Raw genomic sequence first — 27,063 nt, 5'->3', positions numbered from 1 at the left:
CAACTTCCCTGTCACTATTGGGTGGCCTATAGAATACACCCAGCAAAGTTTTCGACCCTTTGCTGTTCGTAACTTCCACCCACAGAGACTCTGTAGATAGTCCCTCCACGGCATCCTCTTTCTCTGCAGCCATGACACTGTCCCTGATCAACAGTGCCACTCCACCACCTCTTCTGCCATCCTCCCTGTCCTTCCTGAAGCATCTGAAACCTGGCACCTGAAGTACCCAGTCCTGTCCCTGAGACATCCAAGTCTCCGTAATGGCCACCACATCACAATCCCAAGCAGCAATCCACGCCCTAAGCTCATCTACCTTATTCACTACACTCCTTGCATTAAAATATATACACCTCAGCCCCTCAGTCTGGGCATTTCCCTTCTCCACCCCCTGTCTAACCTCCCTCCCATTCTGCCTGCGGTCCTCCCCTATCTGGGAGCTAACCTCCTCCGTCCCAGTTTCCCCATCACAATTCCCTCCCCCCATCCTTTCTAGTTTAAAGTCCCCCCGGTAGCCTTAGCCAGTCTTCCCGCCAAGATATTAGTCCCCCTGGGATTTAAGTGCCACCCGTCCTTACTGTACAGGTCCCACCTACCCCTAAAGAGGTCCCAGTGATCTAGGAACCGAAATCCCTGCCCTCGACACCAGTCCCTCAGCCACGCATTCAGCCTCCATCTCATTTCATTTCTTCCCTCATTCTCCCGTGGCACAGGCAGCAATCCTGAGATTACTACCTTCGCTTTTCTCTTCTTCAGCTGCCTACCCAGTTCCCTATAGTCCCTTTTCATGAGTGCCTCCCTCTTCTTGCCTACGTCAGTAGTACCTATATGCACTACAACCTCTGGTTCCTCACCCTCCCCTTTCAGGATGTCTGGGACACGCCCAGAGACATCCCGGATCCCAGCTCCAGGGAGACAAACCACCATCCGCGACTCCGGTCTACGTCCACAAAAACGCCTGTCCGCCCCCCTCACTGTGGAGTCCCCTATTAATACTACCTTTCTGCTCTCTTTTTTGATTTTTTGACTTACTGGCTCAGCTCCAGAGACCTGGCCACCGCTTCCTCCCTCAGATGAGCTGTCCCCCCCAGTAGTACTCAGGCCGGAGTACTTATTTTGAAGGGGGACATCCACCGGTGTGCTCTCCATCACCCGTGGTTTCCCCTTCCTAATAGCTACCCAAGTGCCCTCTTCCCGTTGCCCTGGTGTGACTACTTGCTGATAGCTCCTATCTATAACCTCCTCACTCTCCCGAATGAGCCAAAGGTCCTCGAGCTGCATTTGCAGCTCCTTAACCTGGTTCCGTAGGGTCTGCAGCTCCACACACCGAGCACAGGTGTGGATGTCTGGTAGACCAGGAGCTTCCAAGACCTCCCACATGTTGCATTGGCAACAACATACAGGTCTCACACCCATACTTGCCCCTTACAGCAACCCAGAGGAAAAAGTACAAAAAAACTTATAACTTACCTTATCTCTTTGGCCCTGTGAGCCAACGCCCTTACAGCACACACAAAAACAAAAGCAGTCTTACCTGCTCTCAGACAGAGCCCTTCTCTCTCTCCCTTTTTTAGGTTAGAGGAGGGGGGAGGGCTGGGATACTCTACCTATGTAGAGTCCCAGTAATCTGCCCTCACACTTAGTACCCCTCACAATCTCTCACACTGTCTCACCCTCCACACTTGCTCAAACTCACACACTATCTCAACACCCATCACTCTCTCACACCAGCTCCCACTCTCTTGCATTCCCTCACTCTCACTTTCCACATTCACTCATAATCTCCCCCACGCTCACTCACTGCCCACAGGAACGCACATTCTCACTGCCCCACATGCACGCGCTCTCTCACTGCCCCACATGCACGCGCTCTCTCACTGCCCCGCACGCACGCATACTCTCTCACTGCCCCGCACGTACGCATACTCTCACTGCCCCGCATGCACACACACTCTCTCACTGCCCCACACGCACGCACACTCTTTCACTGCCCCGCACGCACGCACACTCTCTCACTGCCCCGCACGCACGCACGCATACTCTCACTGCCCCGCATGCACGCACACTCTCTCACTGCCCCGCACGCACGCATACTCTCACTGCCCCGCACGCACGCACACTCTCTCACTGCCCCGCACGCACGCACACTCTCTCACTGCCCCGCACGCACGCACACTCTCTCACTGCCCCGCACGCACGCACACTCTCTCACTGCCCCGCACGCACGCACACTCTCTCACTGCCCCGCACGCACGCACACTCTCTCACTGCCCCGCACGCACGCTCTCTCACTGCCCCGCACGCACGCATACTCTCACTGCCCCGCATGCACGCACACTCTCTCACTGCCCCGCACGCACGCATACTCTCACTGCCCCGCACGCACGCACACTCTCTCACTGCCCCGCACGCACGCACACTCTCTCACTGCCCCGCACGCACGCACACTCTCTCACTGCCCCGCACGCACGCACACTCTCTCACTGCCCCGCACGCACGCACACTCTCTCACTGCCCCGCACGCACGCACACTCTCTCACTGCCCCGCACGCACGCTCTCTCACTGCCCCGCACGCACGCTCTCTCACTGCCCCGCACGCACGCACACTCTCTCACTGCCCCGCACTCACGCACACTCTCTCACTGCCCCGCACGCACGCTCTCTCACTGCCCCGCACGCACGCACACTCTCTCACTGCCCCGCACGCACGCACACTCTCTCACTGCCCCGCACGCACGCACACTCTCTCACTGCCCCGCACGCACGCACACTCTCTCACTGCCCCGCACGCACGCACACTCTCTCACTGCCCCGCACGCACGCACACTCTCTCACTCTCTCACTGCCCCGCACGCACGCACACTCTCTCACTGCCCCGCACGCACGCTCTCTCACTGCCCCGCACGCACGCTCTCTCACTGCCCCGCACGCACGCACACTCTCTCACTGCCCCGCACGCACGCACACTCTCTCACTGCCCCGCACGCACGCTCTCTCACTGCCCCGCACGCACGCACACTCTCTCACTGCCCCGCACGCACGCACACTCTCTCACTGCCCCGCACGCACGCACACTCTCTCACTGCCCCGCACGCACGCACACTCTCTCACTGCCCCGCATGCACGCACACTCTCTCACTCTCTCACTGCCCCGCACGCACGCACACTCTCTCACTGCCCCACACGCACGCACTCTTTCACTGCCCCGCACACACGTACACTCTCTCACTGCCCCACACGCACGCACTCTCTCACTGCCCCACACGCACACTCTCTCTCACTGCCCCGCACGCACACACTCTCTCACTGCCCCCGACACACACTCACTCACTACCCCCACACACTGTCACTATACCCCCCACACACTCTCACTATACCCCCCACACACTCTCACCAACCCCCACACAGTCAGTCAACCCTCTCTCATCCTCCACACTCTCCTCATACTCTGCATTCCGCCCTCCTGTCCTCATACTCTGCATTCCGCCCTCCTGTCCTCATACTCTGCATTCTTCCCTCCCGTCCTCATACTCTCCTTCATATACTCTCCAGTTGCTCACTCATTCAGACTTGGGTGCTCCCTGGCACCATCATTCCCTATACTCAACTCCCCAGGCCCTGCTTGTTGGTTCCCCAGTCCTCAATTCCCAAACTCTCCACCACTTGTGTTTGCTCCTCCTCCAATCATAGACCACTTCTCCCCCACATTTTCTGATCAGCAGTAAACATGGGAAAAGACATGTGATTGGAGGAGTAGCTCCGTGCAGATTCTTCCATTCAAACTTACCTGTTTGACTGGCATTTTGTAAACTAGCGTCAGGGGCTGCATTTAGGTGCTTTGTGGGCTGCATTTAGCTGCCAAGCCATACATTGGATGGTGAGTTTGCAAAGTGCTGCCTAAAAACTGACTCACAATAAATCTTGGAAAGCAGATATGAGAGAGAATCGTATTCTTGGAAAGTCCTTCTGAGCACTTTCTTACCGTGTATCTCTGGATTGAGTGGTACGCATGGTAGAGTTCTGCCAGGTGCTGGAAATGGTGAAACATTTTAAGCATCTCTAGTTGCTTCTCTGCATTTTCTGTTGATCATATGCAAATAGTTTTTAAAAATCTTATTATCCAATTAAATGTAAACAAACTAAATTTCATACAGATGTTAACTGTTAAAATTTACATCAGAATAATCAATAATATCAGTGGTCTTACCTCGAGCTATATCCAGGCATTGCATAGACAACATCCAATAATAATAGGCAGCATCATTGAACCGACTTTCCAAAACTGCATTGTGGGTCAGCTGTTCCAGAACCTTCACTGCTTCATCTTGCCGACCAGCCTTATGAAATGCTGTGAGCAAAGCGAAGGAACCCAAAATATCATCAGAAATTAGTGAATGTAGAGATCTTTTATAACATAAGCATAATTAGCAAGCTGTTCACTGCTGCCCTGAAAATTGTCAGAACGTGCCAAACCTTTTGGTGTCCTCCAGTACTGATCCCATTGCAATTCTGGGGCAGCATTAGGATTGGGCCAGCAGTTGGCCATGGTAACAGAGGCATATCTTCAGTGCATATCTTTCTATTTCATTGCTAAATTTAGTGTTTTCCCATCATAGCGAAGGAAGGGATTCAGTCCTCAGACCGCTTCTCTGTTCCTCCTCCCTAGGGAGCCCTGCACAGAGGATTGCATGCTTTATCTCGCTCAATGTCATAGTTTCCACTCCTGTGTGATTCCAACTGAACCTGGGATACAGGACCACTCAGAATAGGCAACTTCACCTCATGCTTTTATTCGAGGGTGATCCTCAGACATTACCCATGTTATAAGAGGTGAAGAAAGAAGGAACTTACAATGTTATATTTGAGTGAATGGAAATTCTGTAATATCCTAGCTATATTAGGGGATGTGGGTTTTAAACAAAAGGATGTGGTTTGTACAGGTGGATTCAAAGCCAACATGCAACAGATTTGGGACAGCATGGTGACATAATGATTACCACAGCTGCCTCACACCGCCAGGGACTCAGTTTCAATTCCAGCCTTGGGTGACTGTCTGTGTGGAGTTTGCACATTCTCCCAATGTTTGTGTGGGTTTCCTCCGTGTGTCCGGTTTCCTCCCAATACAAAGGTGCGTGAGTTAGGTTGATTGGCCATGCCAAATTGCCCTTTAGTGTCAGGGGGACTAACAAGAGTAAATAGGGGTTAAGGGATAGGGCCTGGGTGGATTTGTGGTCAGTACAGACTTGATGGGCCAAATGGCCTCTTTCTGCACTTTAGGGAATCTATGATTTTATTCTAGGTTTATTGTAAGGGCTGTTGCCTGTACAGAACACAAAAAGCAGAAGCTTCTGAAATACCCTAATGACATCACTATCAAGCCAAGTGACTTGACCCTAAAGCAATTATCCAACTACATAAATATATAACAAGTTCCATCCTTCATATGACTGACAGGAAAGTCTCAGTGTTAATGTCCTTGCCCATTTCTAATCAGGTTCATTGGACACTGACAGCATATCCAAGGAGGTTCAGAGACAAAACCAGACACTGATTTTAAGCTGTTTTTTCAAACATTTCCAGTCAAGCAGCAGAACAATTTCTCATGTGCAAACTTCCACAGAAGAATTTGCTCACAAACTTCTATTTTACCCATCATAGAAAAATATAGCAACAGTGAGTGCAGATTTGTTTCATATTTGTTTTCTTACCTGAACATGGCTAAGCCCTGACTTTACACCAACTGATTTAATTAATTCTCACCTTTTTGGGCTTCTTCAAACTGGTCATTTTCTGCCAGCCACTGTGCATATGGCACATACACAGCATCCTTGAATTCTGGGTGCCTAGACACCAAAGTGAAGGCCTGAGTAGAAAAAAGCCAAAAACCCATGTAAGGAGGAACAAAGCTAGCACTTCGAAAGCTTGTGGATTGTGCTACCAAATAAATCTGTTGGACTTTAATCTGGTGTTGAGTGACTTCTTACTGTCAAGAGTTGGACATTGCTTAGCACTGCCCTGATCGGTTACTTATGGAAGGCTGAAGCAGCACGTGGGTAAAGACAGGGGTCCAGCTCTGACAAAGGGACATCCAGACTCAAAATGTTGGCTCTATTCTCTCCCCACAGATGCTGTCAGACCTGCTAAGATTTTCTGTTTTTGTTTCAGATTCCAACATCCACAGTATTTTGGTTTTATTACAAAGATAGGGGTTTCTGAGCGAGGGAATCAACGGGGCTGTGTGTTAGACTTAAATATGGGAGGCATGATTGAGAACTTTGCAGATGACATAAAACTGACCATGTAGTTGATGGTGAAGAGGGTAGCTGTTGACTACAGAATGATGTTCATGGTTTGGTTGAGTGGGCAGAGAAGTGGCAAATAGAATTCAATCTGTAAAGGTGTCTGGTACTGTATTTGGGAAGGCAAAGAAATCAAGGGGAATAATCAATAAATGGGAAAATATTGAGAGGGGTTGAGGAAGTGAGAGACCTTGGAGTAAATGTCCATAGGTCCTTGAAGGAGCAGGACAGGTGGACAGGGTGATCAAGAATGCACGTGAATGCTTTCCTTTATTGGGCAAGGTATTGAATACAAAAGCAGGCATGATGGAACCTTATAAAATGCTGATTAGGTCACAACTGGAATTTTGGTACAGTTCTGGTCGCCAAATTACTAGGACGTAATTACCCTGGAGAAAGTACAAAGGAGATTTACAAGATTTTTGCCGAGGCTTGAAAACTGCAGCTAAGAGGATAGATTGGATAGACTAGGGTTTTCCTTAGAACAGAGGAAGCGGAGAGAGGAATCTAATTGAGGTGTACAAACTTCTGATGAGCCTATACAGGATTGACAATAAAGACCTGTTTCCCCCAGCTGAGGGGTCAGTTACCAGGTGGCATAGATTGAGTGTGATTGGTAGAAGGATTAGAAAGGATGGACAGCTAATTTCTTTTTTGGTTGGTGCAGGTACAATAGGCTGACTGGCCTCTTCTGCACTGTACCTTTTCTATGATTCTATAGCAATAGCACAAATGAAAGTTGTCACACTTAGTGGGAAAAAGATCAACTAATATCTTATCTGACCACCTGAAACCCTGAATAATTGTGAATCAACAATATCAAATAATGGTGGAGGAATAAGCCAATGTCCCAACAAAATAGAAAAAATTGCTTTGGGGGATGGAGTTGTCTGCATCTACACCATAACTGGACCCATGAGGTTTCCCTGAGAACTTTTACTTTTTAAATGTGTTCATGACTTCACTAGAAATATTGAACAGAGTAAATCTTCCTGAAGCTCATTTATAACCTGGCTATGTCAAGTGGCCAGGTCAATTCTTCCCCCAAAATTCCTTAACTTCAACCTCAGAAGAGGCCTTCCTATGGCACTTATGTGACGTTTCTATTTCTTGCACCAGCCAACCAAATGTTATCTGACTTAGATCAAATTTGTAAATATTTTGTTTTATGCCCAAAATTCTGCAGAACTAATATAAGGCTATCCAGGTTTTCTCATAACTTTTGTTTTTTTTAAGACTACAGATTCCTATTATTTTATTATTAATGTAACCTCTTTTCACAACAACATGAACAAAGTCAGTGGTGAGCATTGGTAAAAGCACTAGTAGCTCATAAACCCATAATAATCATACATCTATGTTACAAACATACAGGTCTGCCTTGGAGAAACTATTTGTGCTGACTCATGCAATTGATTTTCAACATGGCCAGTTTGCAAACATCCTTACCTCCTCCCAGTGCCTGGTCTCCACATGCAGCAGGACTTGAGCCTCAAGATCTCCCATTTTCATGTACGTTTCTGCAGCATATCCAGGATGCTGTAGCTTCTTTAAAAAATAGGCACATTTTGATAGGGGTTCCCGCTGGGCCTTGTCCAGTTTTCGAGCTACATCAATTAACCTGTGCAAGTAAACAAACAGTTTACCATTCTGGTTCATGGTATTTTGGTACACAGTATGAAAAAGATATGCACACGTACCTGTGTTCCTTCATGGTTTGGTCCACAATTATCTGTACTGTTATATGATGTGGTCAGTATGTATCGGTGTGGGCTTGATGTTTGGTCACTGTGTGTCTATGTTTGAGGTTTGCATTTTGTGTGAGTGTGTGTGTGTTTGAGATTTGGATTGTGTGTGTGTTTTTGATGTTTGAACAATGTGTGTGTCTGTTGATTTGAGGTTTGGTCAGTCTGTGTTTGTGTGGGTTTGAAATTTGGACAGTGTGTGTCTGTGCATGTTCGAGGTTTGGACAGTGTGTGTCTGTGCATGTTTGAAGTTTGGACAATGTGTGTCTGCATGTTTGAGATTTGGAACGTGTGTCTGCATATTTGAGATTTGGAAGTGTATGTGTCTGCATGTTTGAGGTTTGGTCAGTGTGTGTCTGTGGGTTTTTGAGATGGTGCGTGTGTATGTCTTGTGGGCTTGAGGTTTGGCCAGTGTGTGTCAAGGCAAAATACTGTGGATGCTGGAATCTGAAACAAAAACAGGAAGTGCTGGAAATCTCAACAGGTTTGACAGCATCTGTGGAGAGACTCGTAAATTTGGTTCTATTCTCTCTCCAGGTGCTGTCAGATTTGCTGAGATTTTCAGCATTTTCTATCTTTGTCTGTCTCACTCGCAACTATTAAAAGGACGCTAAAGAACTTATCAGCACAACAAGTAGGCACCAATGAATTAAGGTGTTTCTGAATCAGTGCTTTTTTCAAATTCATTCACAGAATGTGGGCATCACTGGCTAGACTAGCACTTATCGCCCATTTCATTTTCCCTTCCAAAGATACTGGTGAGCTGCTTTCCTGAACTGCTGCAATCCATGTGATGTAGGTACACACAAGTGCTGTTAGGAAGGAGTTTCAAGATTTTGATCCAGTGACAGTGACCCTTGTCCTTCTGAATGGTTGGGTCATATGTTTGGCAGGAGCTTTGATGAGTTGCTGCAGTGCATCTTGTAGATGGTATACAATGTCGCCACTGTCCATCAGTGGTAGAGGGATTGAATTTTTGTAGAAGGGGTAGTAATCAAGTGGAATGCGTTGTCCTCGATGGTGTCTAGCTTCTTGAGTGCCATCCAGGCAAGTGGAGTATTCCATCACATTAATTGTGCTTTATTGATGGTGGACAGGCTTTGGGGAGGCAGGAGGTGAGTTACCCATCACAGGATTCCGAGTCTCTGATCTGTTCTGGTAACCACAGTATTTATATGGCAGGTCCAGTTCAGTTTCTGGTCAATGGTAACCTCCAGGACGTTGACACTGGGGGGCGTTCAGCAATGGTAATACCATTGAATATCAAAGGGAACTGTTAGATTCTCTCTTTGAAGATGGTAATTGTCTGGCACTTGTGTGGCAAAAATGTCATTTACCACTTGTCAGCCCAAGCCTAGGTATTGTCCAGGTTTTGTTGCATTTGGGCATAAACATCTTTAGTATCTGAGGAGTCGTGAATGGTACTAAACATTGTGCAATCATCTGCAACCGTTCCCACTTCTGACCTTATAGTGGAAAGAACGTAATTAATGAAGCAGCTGAAGATGGTTGAGCCTAGGACACTACCCTAAGGATCCTAAGGAACTCCTGCAGTGATGTCCTGGAGTTGAGATGATTGATTTTCACCAGAACCATCCTCCTTTGTGTTAGATATTAATCCAATCTGTGAAGAGTTTTTTTCTGAATTCCACAAACTTCAGATCTGCTAGGTCTAATGCCACACTTGGCCAAATGCTGTCTTAATGTTGCTCTCACCTCAACTCTGGAGTCACCTCTTTGGTCCACGTCTGAACCAAGTTTGGAATTAAGTCAGGAGCTGAGCGGCCTTGGTGGAACTCAAACTGAGCATTAGTAATAAGGTTATTGCTGAGTAAGTGCTGCTTGATTGCATTGTTGATGATCCCTTCCATCACTTTACTGACAATCAAGAGTAGACTGGTGGGACAGTAATTGGCCAGGTTAGATCTTCCCTGTTTTTTGTTTCCACCATGTTGGGTAGACGCCAGTGTTGTAGCTGTGCTAGGACTGCTTGGCTCAGGGTGTGGCAAGTTTTGGAGCAAATACTTCAGTATTATTGCTGGATACTGTCAGGACCTGTAGCCTTTGCAGTAGCCAGTGCCTTCAGCTTTTCTTGATACATGTGGAGTGAATAGAATTGGCTAAAGACTGGCATCTGTGATGTTGGGGATCTCCAGAGGAGGCTGAGATGGGTCACCCACTCGACACTTCTGAGCTTCTCCATCATTAAGGACAGAGATATTTGTGCTGCCTTCTCCTCCAGTAGTTTTTCAATTATCCACCACCATTCATGATTGGATGTGGAAGGACCGCAGAGCTTAGACCTGATTCATCATTTGTGGGATTGATTAGCTCTGTCTATTACGTGCTGCTTATGATGTTTGACACGCAAGTAGTCCTGTGCTGTAATTTCACCAGGTTGACATCTCATTTTTAGGTATGCCTGGTGTTGCTCCTGGCATGCCCTCTTGCACTTTTCATTGAACCAGGATTGATCCCTTAGCTTGGTGATAAAGTGATGTGGAGGTGCCGGCGTTGGACTGGGGTAAACACAGTAAGAAGTCTTACAACACCAGGTTAAAGTCCAACAGGATTATTTGGTAGCAAATGCCACCAGATTTCAGGGTGCTTGCTGCTCCTTCGTCAGGTGAGCGGGCGATCCTTTCACAAACAGGGCAATATAAAGGCACAAACTCAATTTACAGAATACTTATTGAAATGTGAGTCTTTACAGCTAATCAAGTCTTAAGGGTACAGACAATGTTGTCTGAAAATTGTAATGAACATTGTGCAATCATCAGCAAACATTTCCACTTTTGAACTTATGATAGAGGGAAGGTCATTGAAGCTGAGGAAGGCTGATCCTAAGACATTAACTGTGTGATTTATTTTGAAAGTATTAATGCCACAAGTAGGCTTATAGGTTATTGATGAGTAAGTCTTGTTTAATAATACTGTCAATGACACCTTCCATTACGAGGCTGATATTGAGAGTAGACTGAAGGAGCTGTAATTCACTGGGTTGGATTTGTCCTGCTTTTTCTATACAAGGCAAACCAGGGCAATTTTCATTGCCAGATAGATGACAATGTTGCAGCTCTAGTGGAACAACCTGCTAAGGGGTGCAGCTAGTTCAGGAGCACAAGTGCTCCACACAATGGCAGATTATTGTCAGGGCCAACAGGCTTTGCGGTGCCAAGTGTCTTGAGTTATTTATTGATATCATACACATGGAATTGAATTGACTGAAAACTGACATCAGTGATATAGGAACCTCTAGAGGAGGCTGAGATGGATCATTCATTCAGCACTTCTGGTTGAAGATGGTTGCAAATAATGCTGCCTTGTCTTTTATACTGAAAGGCTGGACTGATATTCCCGTAACTGGGGATGGGGATATTTGTGGACCCTCCACCTCCAGTTAATTGAATAGTTGCCCACACCATTCACCACTGAACTTTACAGGACTACAGAACTTTGGGGGATCTGGTTCATTGATCTGTGGGTTTGCTGAGCTCTACATTCTGTGTCTGCTGTTCAGAGGCATGTAGCCGTACATTGTAGATACACCCGGTTGGAAGGTTATTTTCAAGCATGCCTGGTGCCACACCTGGCATTCTCTCCTATACTTCTCATTGAACAAGGAACGATCCCCTGGTTTGATGGAAATGGTGATATGCCAGGCCACGAGGTTGCAAGTTTTGGCCAAATACAAATCTGCTGCTGTTGATGGCTCACAGCACCTCATGATACTCAGTTTAGGATACCTGATCTGTTCTGAATTAATCCCATTTAGTACTGTGATACTGCTACACAACACAATCAAAAGTATCTGCATTGTGGAGACAGGCTTTGACTCCACAGGACACAATGAACACTCCTCCCAATACTGTCATGGACAAATGCACCTGTGATTGGTAGATTGATGAGGATGAGCTAAAGTAGGTTTGCCCTTCTTAGTTCTCTAATCAGCTGCCTCAGGCCCATCTGGAAGCTATCTTCTTCAGGACTCAGTTAGCAGACACTCCTGATAATGGACATCAGTGTCTCCTATCTGGGGCACCTTTGCTTCTGTCAAATGGTATCAGCTAAAGGCAATATAAGGTACAAACAAAAGGCTTCCTTGACCATGTGAGACTTGATGCAATTAGACATCATTGGGTCCAGAGGGAATGTTGAGGATTTCAAGATCCACTATTTCCTGACGATAAACCACTGCGCCGATCTGATCGATCAGTTCTGCGGTGGGACAGGACAGACCCAGGAATGGGATGGTAAATTCTGGGACATTGGCTGGAAAATATCAACATGTGAGGGTGACTAATTCAAACCATTCTTCAACTCGCCTCAAGGGCAGAATTCACAATTTTGGCATATCTCATCAGTTGATGGTTAGGTGGACTTTACAGGGTTCATTAGCGTTATCTTTTCGAGTGTCAAAGAAAATGACAGGAAGTCCGTTTGCTTTCATTCATAAGACATTGGTGGAACAAAAGGCATTAGGGAAATAAGACAATACTGGAGGAGAAGACACCAGTCGTCAAAATCGTTACTGCGACAGAAGGCACGAGTGAATAATCTGTGCTAGGACCCCAACTGTTCACATTATATATTAATGATTTGGAAGAGGGAACTGAATGTTTTGTCTCCAAATCTGCAGATGATACAAAGTTGGGTGGGAGGGTGGGCTGTGGGGAGGATGCAGAGGTGCTTCAGCCTGATTTCACCAGGCTAAGTATGTGGGCATCTGCATGGCAGATGCAGTATAATGTGGATAAATGTGAGGTTTTCCACTTTGGTAACAATAACAGGACAAAAGATTATTACTTGAATGGCTGTAAATTGAGAGATGTGGATACAAAGCGAGACCTTGGTGTCCTTGTGCATCAGTAGCTAAAAGTAAAGAAGGTAAATTGTATGATGGCCTTCATAGCGAGAGGATTTGAGTATAGGGATAGGGATATTTTGCTTTAATTGTATAGGGCGTTGGTGAGGCGACACCTGGAGTATTGTGTGCAGTTTTGGTATCCTTATCTCAGGAAGGACGTCCTTGCTATAGAGGAAGTACAGCGAAGGTTTACCAGACTAATTCCTTGGAAGACAAGTCTGTCATATGAGGACTGACTAAGTCAGTTAGGATTATATACACTGGAGTTTAGAAGAGCGAGGAAGATCTCATAGAAATTTATAAAATTCTAACAGGGTTAAAAAGGGTACATTCAGAAAGAATGTTTCCAATGGTGGGGGAGTCCAGAAGTAGGGGTCATAGCTTGAGGATTAGGGATAAGCCTTTTAGAACTGAGGGGAGGAGAAATCTTTTCATCCAGAGGGTAGTGAATGTGAGGAATTCACTACCACAGAATGTAGTTGAGGCTAAAATATTCCCTGATTTCAAGAAAAAAATTAGATATAACTCTTGGGGCTAAAGGAATCAAGGGATATGGGGGTCAGGCTCAGGATCTTGAATTTAATCATCAGCCATGATCAAAATGAATGGCAGAGCAGAAATGAAGAAGGGCTGAATGGGCTACTCCTGCTTTTAGTTTCTATGTAAATACAGCAGCAGAAGGTTCAAATAAATAAATATAATAGTAAAACAGATTGCGCCAGAGAATAAATACATTAGTGGTACAGAAAGAATCAGTAAATGAACACAATAGTGGAAAAAAAAGACACTGGTGAATACATACATTAATACAACAGAAGACTCCAGTAAATGATATGATGTGGAAAAGAAAGCAGCAGTGAATAAAACTGAGGGTGGAGTAAAAGGCTCCAGTGAATAAATACTTGGGTGGAACAGACAACATCAATGCCTTAAAAAGCATTAAAGTAGATAAGTCCCCAGGGCCTGATGGGATCTATCCCATAATACTGAGGGAGGCAAGGGAGGAAATTGCTGGGACCTTGACAGAAACCTTTGTATCCTCATTGGCTATTCTCCAGTCCTCTGGAATTTCATCTGTAGCCAAAGTTGTTCCATTATTTAAGAAGGACAGCAGGAATAATCCCAGAAATTATACGCCAATGAGCCTTACATCAGTGGTAGGGAAATCATTGGAAAAGATTCTTAGGGACACATTTTACTCACATTTGGAAACAAATGGACTCATTAGTGATAGACAGCATCGTTTTGTGAAGGGAGGGTCATGCCTCACTAACTTGATCACGTTTTTTGAGGAAGTGACGAGTATGATAGATGAGGGAAAGGTAGTGGCTGTTGTATATATGGATTTCAGTAAAGCCTTTGACAAGGTACCTCATAGTAGACTAGTACGAAAGATGAAGTCACACGGGATCAGAGGAGAGCTGGCAAAATGGATACAGAATTGGCTTGGCCATAGAAGACAGAGGGTAGCAGTAAAGGAGTGCTTTTCTGAACGGAAGGCTGGACTAGCAGTAGTCCACAGGGATCATTTCTGGAACCTTTGTTGTTCATAGTATACGTAAATGATTTGGAGTAAAACGTAATTGGTCTGATTAGTAAGTTCGCAGACAACACAAAAATTGGTGGAGTTGCAAATAATGAAGAAGGTTGTCAGAGATACAGCAAGATATAGACCAGTTGGAGACTTGGGTGGAGAAATGGCAGATGGAGTTTAATCTGGACAAATGTGAGGTAATACATTTTGGAAGATCTAATGCATCCTTAGTAAATGGTAGAATCCTTAAAGAGTACTGACAGGCAGAGAGATCTGGGCAAACATGTCCACTGATCACTGAAAGCGACAATGCAGGTGATAAAGTAATCAAGAAAGCATATGGCATGTTTACCTTCATCGGTCAGGGCACAGAGTATAAAAACTGGCAGGCTATGCTGCAGCTGTACAGAACCTTAGTTGGGCCTCATTTGGAATATTGCGTATAATTTTGGTCACCATACTACCAGAGGAATATGGAAACATTGGAGAGGGTACAGAAGAGATTTACCAGGATGTTACCTGGTCTGGAGGGTATTATCTATGAGGAGAGGTTGGAAAGACTTGGTTTGTTCTCATTGGAACAATGGAATAGCAACCCGATAGAGGTTTACAAGATTATGAGTGGCATGGACAGAGTGGATGGTCAGATGCTCTTTCCTAGGCTAGAAAAGTCAAGTACTAGGCAACATAGGTCTAAGGTGCATAGGGAAAAGTTTAGAGGAGATGAGCAGGAGTTTTTTTTTTTACAGAGGGTGGTAAATATTTAGAATGTGCCACCCGGGGAGGTGTGGGAGCAGGTACGATAGCAGCATTTAAAAGGCATCTAGACAAATGCATGAATAGGATGGAAATGGAGGATACAGACTCCGTAATTGCATGTGGTTTTAGCTTGAGCAGGCATCATGATCGGCACAGGCTTGGAGAGCTGAAGGGCCTATTCCTGTGTTGTATTGTTCTTTATTCTTAGAATAAATAGGATAGTCAAACAGAAGGCAGCTGTGAATAAATATGTTAGTGGAACAAATGACACCAGTGAATAAATACATTAGTGGAAACGAAAGCAACAATAAATATTTAAGTGAAACAGAAGGCACCTGGCCATGCTTGGCGTAAATTGTACCAAAATCCAAAGAAAAGCACGAGAGCCTAAAAACGATTTGAAGTCTACTGGCCTCTTTCGAATGGTGCAAACTGGATCGCGCCAGTAAGGGTGCGAGGCCAATTAGCATATTCAAAGTAGTATTTAAATATGCTTAGCCTATTCAAATCTCAGTGCACGGAAATCTCCAGGCTTTGAGCATGACATGATAACAGCTAGAATTAGTATAGGTCTCCACTAGTAGAATATTTATGCAGAGGGCTCGGGGGCCATTGAAGCCCCCTGGGTGGTCAGGGGCATAGCCAGGCAGTGTCCACCTGGCAAGAGAACGTCGCACACAAGCCGGTCCACCAGATACTCCGACAGTGCCAGTCAGGCACTGCCAGTGTGCCAGAAGCAGTGCTAAGTGGATAAGGCCTGAGTGGGGCCTACAATGGGGTGGGCTCTGCAGGGGTGCATCACGTCAGGGGTTATGACGGTCGGGGGTCAGCCATCAGGACAGCCTTTATGTCAGCAACCTATGACGGCGCAGTGATGGGGAAACATGCCCCGTTAGGGGATGAGGGGGAGGTCCCAGTGTCCATCTGGGGAAGAGAGGGAATCTCCCTTTGCACTGAGATTGGGGGGCCCTTGTGAAAAGGCACTGGAAGCCGAGCACCCCTCTTGTACTGACGTGGAACTCCCAACTCTTAAAAAAGTGACTTGAGAGTGGATGGGTGGACTGCAATATGGAACCTTAAAGGCACCTTAGAGACTGGCACAGACCACTCCTGTTTTATCGCTGTTGTGACCTTGTGAAATTTTTCAGTCCAATGAATAAAAATGTTAGTGCAACAACAGACACCAATGAATAAATACATTATTGGAACAATTACCACCAGTGAATAAATATGATATTGAGCAGAAGCCTCCATTGAATAAATACAATAGTGGGAGAAAAGCCACCAACGAATAAATAAGATAGTGGAACAGAAGGCATCAGTAAATAAATACATTAGTATGATGGAAGGTGCCAGCGAATAGATGCATTAGTGAAACAGGATGCACCAGTGAATCAATAGATTAATAAAGCAAAAGGAACGAGAATAAATACGATAGTGGAACAGAAGGCAACAGTGGGGACAATTCTTTGACCTGGCTATTTCTTGCACAGATTGCGCCATTCCTGAAGAAAGCATGCTGGCCTAAAAATTGGTTTCGTGATAGGGGAACAGAAGGCATCAGTAAATAAATACATTAGTGTAATAGAAGGCACCAGTGAATAAATTGTGAAACAGGAAGACCAGTGAATCAATAGATTAGTGAAGCAAAAGGAATGAGAATAAATATGATAGTGGAACAGAAGGCAACAGTGGAGACAATTCTCTGACCTGGCCTTGTCTTGCACAGATTGCGCCATTCCTGGAGAAAGCATGCTGGCCTAAAAATTGGTTTCGTGCCTGGCACCAAACAGTGTGCGAGTCTCCTGGCCCCTTTCTAATGGCATGAACCGGCTAGCACTCATTCAAATTCGAGTGTACAGAAGCCTTTGGGTGTGGCGCAAAAATCAGTACAGGGCTTCACTAGCTGAGATATGGCGCGATGGTCATGCTGCGGGGGGGTGGTGAGGTGGTGTCGGAGGCCATTGAACCAAGATGGCACTGGCGCGAGGCAACTTCTTGCAAGCCGTGTCTAGCAGATCTTCTAATTTTATCTTATACTCTCATTACATTCTGCACGCTCTCATATCCTTCTCTATGAAGGATATGCTTTGTTTGTAGAGTGAGCAAGAAACAATACTTTTCACTATATGTTAACACATGTGACAATAATAAATCAAATCAAATGGGGCATAGCCTGGCAGAGCTATCTGGGCAGTGCCTACCTGGCACCATTAGCAGGGTGTTAGGACACCACAGGAATGCCTGCTGGGCGCTGCCAGTGTGCCACTGTGTCATCCACTTCTATAGAACTAGGACAAGAAAGCAGTAGTGAATAAATATGATACTGGAAGACAAGGCATCAGTGAATAGGTAAGTTAGCAGAACTGGAGGCAACTTTGCACGAATACCAGGGTGGAACAGAAGGTAGCAGGGAATAGATACAGTAGTGGAACAAAGGGTGCCAGTGAATAAATATATTTGTCGAGCAAAAGACAAAAGTGAATAAATATGATAGTAGTACAGAAGACACGAATGAATAAATACACAAGTTGAATAGCAGAGACCAGTGAATAAACACAATAGTTGTACAATGGATACCAGTGAATGAATATATTAATGGATAGAAGGCACCAGTGAATAAATGCAATAGTTGAACAGGAGATACCATTGCATAAATATGATAATGGAACAGCGGACATCAGTTAATAAATCTGTTACTGGAGCAGAAGGCACTGGTGAATCAATACATTAGTGTTGCAAAACAACGGTAAATAAATTCTATTATTAGAACAGTCGCACAAGCGAAAAAATATGACAGTTGAACAAGGGGGAGCCAGTGAATAAATATGCTCGTGGAGCAAAATGCACCAGTGAATAAATATGGTAGTGTAAGAGAAGACAACAATGAATAAATATGCTACAGGAATAGAAGGCACCAGTGCATTACTTCGCTCATGGAGTAAACAATACCAATGAATAAATACAATAATGGAACAGGAGGCACCAGTGAATCAATACATTAGTGGAGCAAAAGGCACGAGTGGATAAATGCGTTAGCAGAGCAGAAAGTTGTAGTAAATGAATAAGATATAGGAACAGAATGGATGACTAAATAAATAGAATAGTTGTACAGAAGGGGCCAGTAAATAAAAACGTTAGTTGAAACGAAAGCACCAGTGAATAAATGCAATAGTTGAAAAGAAGGCACTAGTGAATAACCATGTTAGTGGAATAGGAGGTATCAGAGTATAAATATGCTTGTTCATAGAATCAGTGCAGAAAGAGAGCATTTGGCCTACTGAGTTTGCAGTGATTCTCAGAAGGAGCATTATACCCATCCCACTCCCACCCTATCCCCATAACCATGCACATTTGCCATGGGTAATCAACTTAATTTAAACATCTATGGACACTAACAATTTAACAGGCCAATCCGCCTAACCTGCACACCTTTGGGCTGTGGGAGGAAACCGGAGCACCCGAAGGAAACCCACACAGGCACAGGTAGAACGTGCAACCTCGACATAGACAGTTAAAGCTGTAATTAAACCAGGTCCCTGCCGCTGTGAGGCAGCAGTGTTAAGCACTGTGCTACCGTGCCTCCCGTATGTTCAACTACCAACAACTGAAAAGAATACACCATTGAAAAAATATCTTAGTGGAATAAAAGGCACCAGTGTAAACATACAATAGTACAACAGGAGGAACATGTGAATAAATTATTGGAACAGAATGAGTCAGGGAATAAGTACAACACTGGAACAGAAACCACCAATGAACAAATGTGATAGTGGAGCAAAAGGCACCAGGGGATGAATGTGATACTGGAAAAGAGGGTACTAGTGGATGAATACAATGGTTGACCAGATGGCACCAGGAAATAAATGCGATATTTGAAAAGAAGGCATCAGGAAATAAATACGTGAGTGGAGCAAAATGCACTATTCAATAAATAGATAGTGAAACAGAAGGCACCAGTGCATGTATACAATGATGGAACAGAAGACACAAGGGAATAAGTATGATTATGGAATAAAAGGTGCAAGGAAATAAATTGGTGGAGGAAAAGGTACTAGTGTGAATAAATACAATAGTGGTATAGAAGGCACTAGTAAACAAATAGGATGGTCCAACAGGAGGCACCTGTGAATAAATACGATAATTAAAAAGGCAGCAGGTAATAAAGATGATAGTTTCTAGAATCCCTACAGTGCAGAAGGAGGCCATTCAGCCCATCAAGACTGCACTGACCCTTCAACAGAGCATCCTTCCCAGGCCTTTACTCCATCACCAAATATATTGACCCAGCAAAGCCCCCCTATTATTAGAACAGTCGCACAAGTGAATAAATATGATAGTTGAACAGGGGGGAGCCAGTGAATAAATATGCTCGTGGAACAAAATGCACCAGTGAATAAATATGGTAGTGTAAGAGAAGACAACAATGAATAAATATGATACAGGAATGGAAGGCACCAGTGCATTACTTCGCTCATGGAGTAAACAATACCAGTGAATAAACACAACAGTGGAACAGGAGGCACCAGTGAATCAATACATTAGTGGAGCAAAAGGCACAAGTGGATAAATGCATTAGCAGAGCAGAAAGTGGTAGTAAATGAATAAGATACGGGAACAGAATGGACGACTAAATAAATAGAATAGTTGTACAGAACAGACCAGTAAATAAAAACATTAGTTGAAGAGAAGGCACCGGTGAATAAATGCAATAGTTGAAAAGAAGGCACTAGTGAATCACCTACATATCATGGAATACTAGAGGCAATTTAGTATGGCAATCCTGCACATCTTTGGACTGTGGGACAAAACCCAGAGGAAACCCACGCAGACATGGGAAGAATGTGCAAATTCCACAGGCAGTCAAAGCTCGAATTGAATCCTGGTCCCTGGCGTTGTGAGGCAGCAGTGCCATCCGTGTTGCCAATCTGTTCAACTATCAACAGTTGAACAGATTTGACCATTGAAAGAAATATGATAGTGGAGCAAAAGGCAACAGTGTAAACATACAACATGCAAGAGGAGGCACTAGTGAATAAACACGTCACTGTAACTGAATGAGCCAGGAAATAAATACAATGTTGGAATCAAACCCTAGCAGTGAGACAGCACTGCTAACCACTGTGCTACTATACTGCTGTTGAGCAGAAGGCACCACTGAGTGAATACATTAGTATAGCAAAATGCACCAGTGAATAAGTATAATAGTTGAACAGAAGGCACCAGTAAATAAATACAACAGCTGCACAGAAGTCATAAGAACATCAGAACATAAGAAATAGGAGCAGGAGTAGGTCATCTAGCCCTTCGAGCCTGCCCCACCATTTAATAAGATCATGGCTGATCGGAAGTGAATCAGTTCCACTTTCCCACTTTCTCCCCATAACCCTTAATTCCCTTGTCTATCAGAAATCTATCTACCCGTGACTTAAATATATTCAGCGAGGTAGCCTCCACCACTTCAATGGGCAGAGAATTCCAGAGACTCACCACCCTTCGTGTGAAGAAGTTCCTCCTCAACTCTGTTCTAAATTGCACCCCCACCCACCCACACACACACACGCACCAACCTCTCCCCCACTCCCCCCCCACCACCGCCTCCCCAACTTTTTGAGGCTGTGCCCTCTAGTTCTGCTATCCTTTCTAAGCGGAAAGAATCTCTCTACCTCTACCCTGCCTAGCCCCTTCATTATCTTGTAAGTCTCTATAAGATCCCCCCTCAGCCTTCTAAACTCTAACGAGTACAGGCCCAGCCTATTTAATCTCTCTTCATAAGCTAACCCCCTCATCTCCAGTATCAGCCTGGTGAACCTTCTCTGTACTCCCTCCAAGGCCAATATATCCTTTCTCAAATGTGGGGACCAAAACTGCACACAGTACTCCAGTTGTGGCCTCACCAGTGCCCTGTACAGTTGCAGCAAGACCTCCCTGCTTTTATATTCTATCCGCCTCGCTATAAAGGCCAGCATTCCATTCACCTTCCTGATCACCTGCTGCATCTGCAGACTGGGTTTTTGCGATTCGTGCACAAGGAACCCCATGTCCCTCTGCACTGTAGCATGCTGCAGCTTTTCACCCTATAAATAATAATCCTTCCTACTATTGTTTCTACCAAAGACACCAGTGGATACATTTGTGAAGCTAAAGGCTGAGATTAGTAATTGGTCAGAAGGCACCAGTGAATAATTACATAAATGGAACAGAAGGCAACAGTGAATAAATAAGATAATTATTAGGAGACACCAGAGAATAAATACATTAGAGGAGCAAAAGGAACGAGTGATGAATACATTAGCAGACCAGAAAGCACCAGTGAATTAATATGTCAGTGGAACAACAGACGCCAGTGAATAAATAAACTTGTGGAGCAAAAGACACCAGTGAATAATTATGACATACAACAGCAGGCACCAGTTAATAAAAACATTCATAGAACACAAGACATCACTGAATGAATACATTAGTGGAACAGGAGGCACCGGTGAATAAATGTGTTAACATAAGAACATAAGAACATAAGAAATAGGAGCAGGAGTAGGCCATCTAGCCCTTCGAGCCTGCCCCGCCATTCAATAAGATCATGGCTGATCTGTTGTGGCTCAGTTCCACTTTCCCGCCCTCTCCCCATAACCCTTAATCCCCTCTCTTATCAAAAACCCATCAACCCGCGTCTTAAAAATATTTAGCGAGGCAGCCTCCACCACTTCAACGGGCAGAGAATTCCAGAGATTCACCACCCTTTGAGTGAAGAAGTTCCTCCTCAACTCCGTTCTAAACCGCCTCCCCTTTATCTTGAGGCTGTGCCCCCTAGTCCTACTGTCTTTTTTGAGCGGGAAGAGTCTCTCCACCTCTATCCTATCCATCCCATTCATCATCTTATACGTCTCAATGAGATCTCCCCTCATTCTTCTAAACTCTAGCGAGTACAAGCCTAGTTTATTCAGCCTCTCCTCATAGCTCAACCCCCTCAACTCCGGTATCAGCCTAGTAAACCTCCTCTGCACTCCCTCCAGGGCCAAAATATCCTTGCGCAGGTGCGGCGCCCAAAACTGCACACAGTACTCCAGCTGCGGCCTCACCAATGCCCTATACAGCTGCAGCAAGACCTCCCTACTTTTATATTCAATCCCCCTCGCTATGAAGGCCAGCATCCCATTCGCCTTCCTGACCACCTGCTGCACCTGCAAGCTGGGTTTTTGCGACTCATGCACAAGGACCCCGAGGTCCCTCTGCACCGTCGCCTGCTGCAGTTTTTCGCCACGTAAGTAATAGTCCTTCCTACCATTCTTCCTACCAAAGTGGACCACCTCACACTTGCCAACATTAAATTCCATTTGCCATTTCCTGGCCCATTCGCCCAGCCTATCTAGATCCTTCTGCAGACTCTCCACACCCTCCGCACAATTTGCCTTTCCCCCAATCTTGGTGTCATCAGCAAATTTCGACACCCTGCACTCGGTTCCCTCCTCCAGATCATCTATATAAATGGTAAATAGCTGAGGCCCCAGCACCGACCCCTGGGGCACCCCACTAGTCACCAACCGCCAATCCGAATAGCACCCATTGACCCCCACTCTCTGCCTCCCAGGGCAGAAGGAACAAGAGAATAAATACAACACTGGAACAGAAGGCATCTGTCAATGAACAGAAGGCACCTGTCAATGATTGCAATAGAGGAGTAAAAGGCACCAGTTAATAAATTTGATAGTTGAACAGGAGACACCAGTGAATAAATACGTTAGCAGAGCAGAAGGCACCAGTGAATAAATAAAATAGTGGACAGAAAGTACCAGTAAATAGATATGACAGTTGAACAGAAGGCATGAGTGAATAAATGTGATGTTGAAACAGAAGGTGTTTGTGAATAAATACCTTAGCTGCACAGAAGGCACCAGTTCATTACCAAGTTCTAGAAACTGAAGGGAACGGTGAATAAATGTGATAGTGAACAGAAGACACCAGTGAATAAATATGATAATTTAACAGAAGGCGCCAGAAAACAAGTATGATAGCTGAAAAGAACGCACCAGTGAAAACAATCTGATAGCAGAATAGAAGGAAAAGGGGAATAAATACAACACTGGAACAGATGGCATCAGTCAATGAATGCAGTAGTGGAGAAAAGGCACCTGTTAATAAATACGATAGTTGAACAAAAGGCACCAGCAAATAAATAGATGAGTGGAGCAAAAGGCACCAGGGAATAAATACAATAATTGCACAAAAGATGCTAGTTAGTAAATACATTCGTGCAGCAAAAGGAATGAGTGAATGAATTAAGTTTTTAAGTTTGTTTATTAATGTCACAAATAGGCTTACATTAACACTGCAACAAAGTTATTGTGAAAATCCCCTAATTGCCACACTTCATCGATGGTGGTACAGAAGGCACTAGTGAATAAATATGTTAGTGGAATAGAAGGCAACAATTAATAAATATGACAGTGGAATAGAAGGAAAGAGGGAATAAATACAGTACTGGATCAAAAGGCACTAGTGAATGAATGCAATAGTGGAGCAAAAGTTATCTGTCAGCAAACATGATAGTGGAAAAGAAGGGTACCAGTGAACGAATACATTTGTGGAGCAAAGGGCACGAGTGAATGAATTTGATAGTGGTACAGAAAGCAGTAGTGAATAAATATGGTAGTTGAACAGGAGGCACCAGTTAATAAATGTGTTACTTGAACAGAAGGTGCTAGTGAATAAATACAATAGTGGAACAGAAGGCACCAGTAAATACTTTCGCAAAGAAAAGGCATTAGTGAACGAATGAGATAGTGGAGCAGAAGGCACCGGTGAATAAATACATTAGTGGAGCAGATCTATGGACAAACATACCAAGGTCCCTTTGTTTCACAGAATTTCCAAATGTCATGCCGTTCACTGAATACTTCCTTGTCAAATTACTCCTTCCAAAATGCATCACCTCACACTTTTCAGGGTTAAATTCTATCTGCTGCTTATCTGCCCATTTAACCCGTATGCATCTTCTTGCAGCCCAAGACACTCAGTCTCACCGTTAACCATCCGGCCAATGTTTGTACCATCTGTAAACTTACTAATCCTATCCCCGGCATGGTCATCTATGTTATTTGTATAAATGATAAATAATAGGGGACCCAGCACAGAACACAGTGCCCCGCATCCCTCAAAAAGCAACCAAGTATGAGCACTTGACACCACAACACCCAAGCTACAGACCAAGAGCTGGCAAACGAGAGTGGGTGGAAAGCCACGTGTCCCCCGCACGTGGGCGCAAAGTCAACGGGCCTCTCCTGCACCGCACGCTTCAATGATCCACATCCAACTGTACATCTCTGATCAGCAAAGCAGCCTCTGTCATCGATCTCCATCTCCTACAGCTGAGCCCCTGCAATCTTCTCCCTTGCCTCCCACAGCAGCCTGGAGTATAATTCATCCAGACCTGGAGATTTGTCCACTTTTAAGCTTGCAATACCTTGTCTATCCTTATATCAATTTGTTCAAGAACTTGGCAGACTCTCTCCCTGAATTCCACACCTTAATCCTCATTCTCTTGGCTGAAGATGGAGATAGATATGTTCAACACCCTACCGATGTTCTTTGGCTCCACCAACAGATTGCTCCCTTGGTTCCTAACGGGCTCTACCCTTTCCCTGGTTATCCTCTTCCACTGATGTACTTATAGAAGATCTTGGGATTTTCCCTACTTTTACCAGCCAGAGCTTTCTCATATCCCCTTTTTGCTTCCTTAATTGCTTTCTAAAGCTCCACCTTAAGCTGCACTTCTTGTATTTCATTTATGCCTCCATTTATTTGGTTTCCTTTTATCTGCTAAAAGCTTCCATTTTCCTTCTCAGTGCATCCTGAATATCTCTGGTCATGCACGGTTCTCTGGGCTTGTTACTCCTTCCTATCACCCTAAACGGAACATGCTGGGCTTGTACCTTCCCCATTCCTTTTAGAAAGCCCCCCACTGCTCTTTTCTAGATTTCTCCACTAGTAGCTGTTCCCAGTCTATCTTGGCCAGATTGTGACTTACTTTACTAAAAATCTGCTCTCCCCAGATCCAAAACATTTTTGCAACTTGTCTATTTCTTTGTCCATAACAAACTAAAACTGTTTATATAAATGATAAATAATAGGGGGCCCAGCACAGAACCCAGTTCTTCACATCCCTTAAAAAGTAATCAAGTATGAGCCCTTGAAAGCTATGATCGCTTGTTCTAGATTGCCCAAGAAGAAGCATCACTCTGGGTCTACTTTGTTAATACCTTTTATCATTTTGGATTTCCTCTCATTCTTGTAAACGCTAGAGAGTATAGGCCTAAACTGCTCAATCTCTCTTCATTAGGTGAACTCCTCATCTCTGGAACCAATCTAGTAAACCTCCTCTGAACTGCTTCTAATGCCATTACATCCTTCCTCAAATAAGGGTACAAAAATTGTACACAAGTACTCCAGGTGCGATCTCACCAATGCCTTGTATAGTTTCAGCAATACTTTGACATTTATACTCAGTTTCTTTAGCTATAAACGCCAAAATTCCATTTGCTTTATCACCTGCCATATCTGAATACAGGTTTTCTGCAACTCATGCATATGGACACCCAAACCCCTCTGTAACTGAAATACCCTGAAGTCTATCTCCATTTAGATCATCAATTGCCATTCCATTCTTCCAATCAAAATGGGTAATCTCATACTCATCCATTTTAAACAGAGAGCGATAACAGAAGGCTGCTTTACTGATCAGAGATTTACAAATGGATGTAGAGCATAGAAGCATACGGTGCATACAAGAGGCCCTTGAGCCCATTGAGTCTGCACCCACATGCGAGAAACACATGACCTTCCATCAAATTTCATTTACCAGCTCTTGGCCTATAGCTTGAATGTTATGATGTCAAGTGCTCATAATTGATTACTTTTTAAAGGATGTGAAGCACTGGGTTCTGTGCTGGGTCCCGATTACTGTAGATAGTTAGGTGAGTGTGATTTAAAACAGAGGTGTGGAGAACCACCCCCACCCACCGCCAAGAGTGGTTCACTGCAGCAGGGTTTGCAGCAGCTCCTCACTAATGGGGAACTAGGGGCCCGACCCCGTGGAGTGAACAAAGGCCGTGGAGGCCCACCAGAAGGTCAGGGCTACGGAACAGATGCCACATGGGCATTGTCAGCCTGGCTCCCGGCACTGTCAAGTGGTAAACTGGCAAGCCCAAGTGGCATCTTGGCACTGCCCATCAGGCAACGGGCAGCACCAAGAGGGCAGGGCCAGGGCCTTTTAGGGGTGGGACCTATGGAGGGGGAGATTGGTGGGATTGGGGGGTTGTACTACTAACACTCTACATAGTTGGTGGCAGAGGGAGGTAGTGAGACTTCACTGAGGTGCACTCTGGAAAAGCCCGTCCCGTGATAAACAGGAGAAAAAGCATCCAGCAGAGGTGACAGTGAGATTTCACTGAAGTGCATTCCAGGAGACGTTGGTGTAGCCACATCTACTGAAAAGTGGGAAGCGGAAGAACAGATTATCAAGGAAGGGTTAAGCCTGAAACTCCCTCCTCCTTTGACCAAAATTTGGAGTACAGACAGAACAGGTCAGAAAGTGAGGTGAGATCATCGAACACATCTAATTGGTGAGTAAATCCTGGTGGGTATTTCCAAAGTATCTTAAATTGAAACTCATTGTTTAGGCAAGTGTAGGGAATATTTGCTGTAATTCTTTTTTTAAAACATCTTATAAAGTTTTTAAACTTAAAGAGTTTAGTCATGCAGGAGAGCTTGAAGCTATGGTTTGCTCTTCTTGCTTCATGTAGGAGGCTGGGCACATTTTCAATGCCTGGGGCCAGCACGTATGCAGGAAGTATATCCACTGCAGC

The 27,063-nt window shown here is 44.9% G+C and overlaps 1 protein-coding gene across 3 annotated transcripts in view; it reads right to left on the bottom strand.

The window, feature by feature from the left end:
* ift122 (intraflagellar transport 122 homolog (Chlamydomonas)) overlaps positions 1 to 27,063 on the bottom strand; it is a 211,307-nt gene that overhangs the window by 62,510 nt on the left and 121,734 nt on the right. For all 3 annotated transcript variants that reach the window (XR_013886242.1, XM_080184780.1, XM_080184790.1), the window contains exons 19-22: positions 7,747 to 7,918; positions 5,759 to 5,861; positions 4,206 to 4,346; positions 3,981 to 4,078 (exon numbers count right to left, since the gene is read on the bottom strand). Coding sequence is in view for 2 of the 3 variants with exons in the window: in XM_080184780.1 (XP_080040906.1) it covers positions 3,981 to 4,078; positions 4,206 to 4,346; positions 5,759 to 5,861; positions 7,747 to 7,918 (514 nt within the window). In the remaining variant the exon portion in view is untranslated. The remainder of the gene's footprint in view (positions 1 to 3,980; positions 4,079 to 4,205; positions 4,347 to 5,758; positions 5,862 to 7,746; positions 7,919 to 27,063) is intronic.

This window comes from Carcharhinus amblyrhynchos, chromosome 3 (assembly GCF_965287045.1).
Source record: "Carcharhinus amblyrhynchos chromosome 3, sCarAmb.v2.hapA, whole genome shotgun sequence".
NCBI classification, from domain to species: Eukaryota; Metazoa; Chordata; class Chondrichthyes; order Carcharhiniformes; family Carcharhinidae; genus Carcharhinus; species Carcharhinus amblyrhynchos.
The sequence above is the reverse complement of the archived record's forward strand: the minus strand, read 5'-3'. Positions and strand labels throughout refer to the sequence as shown.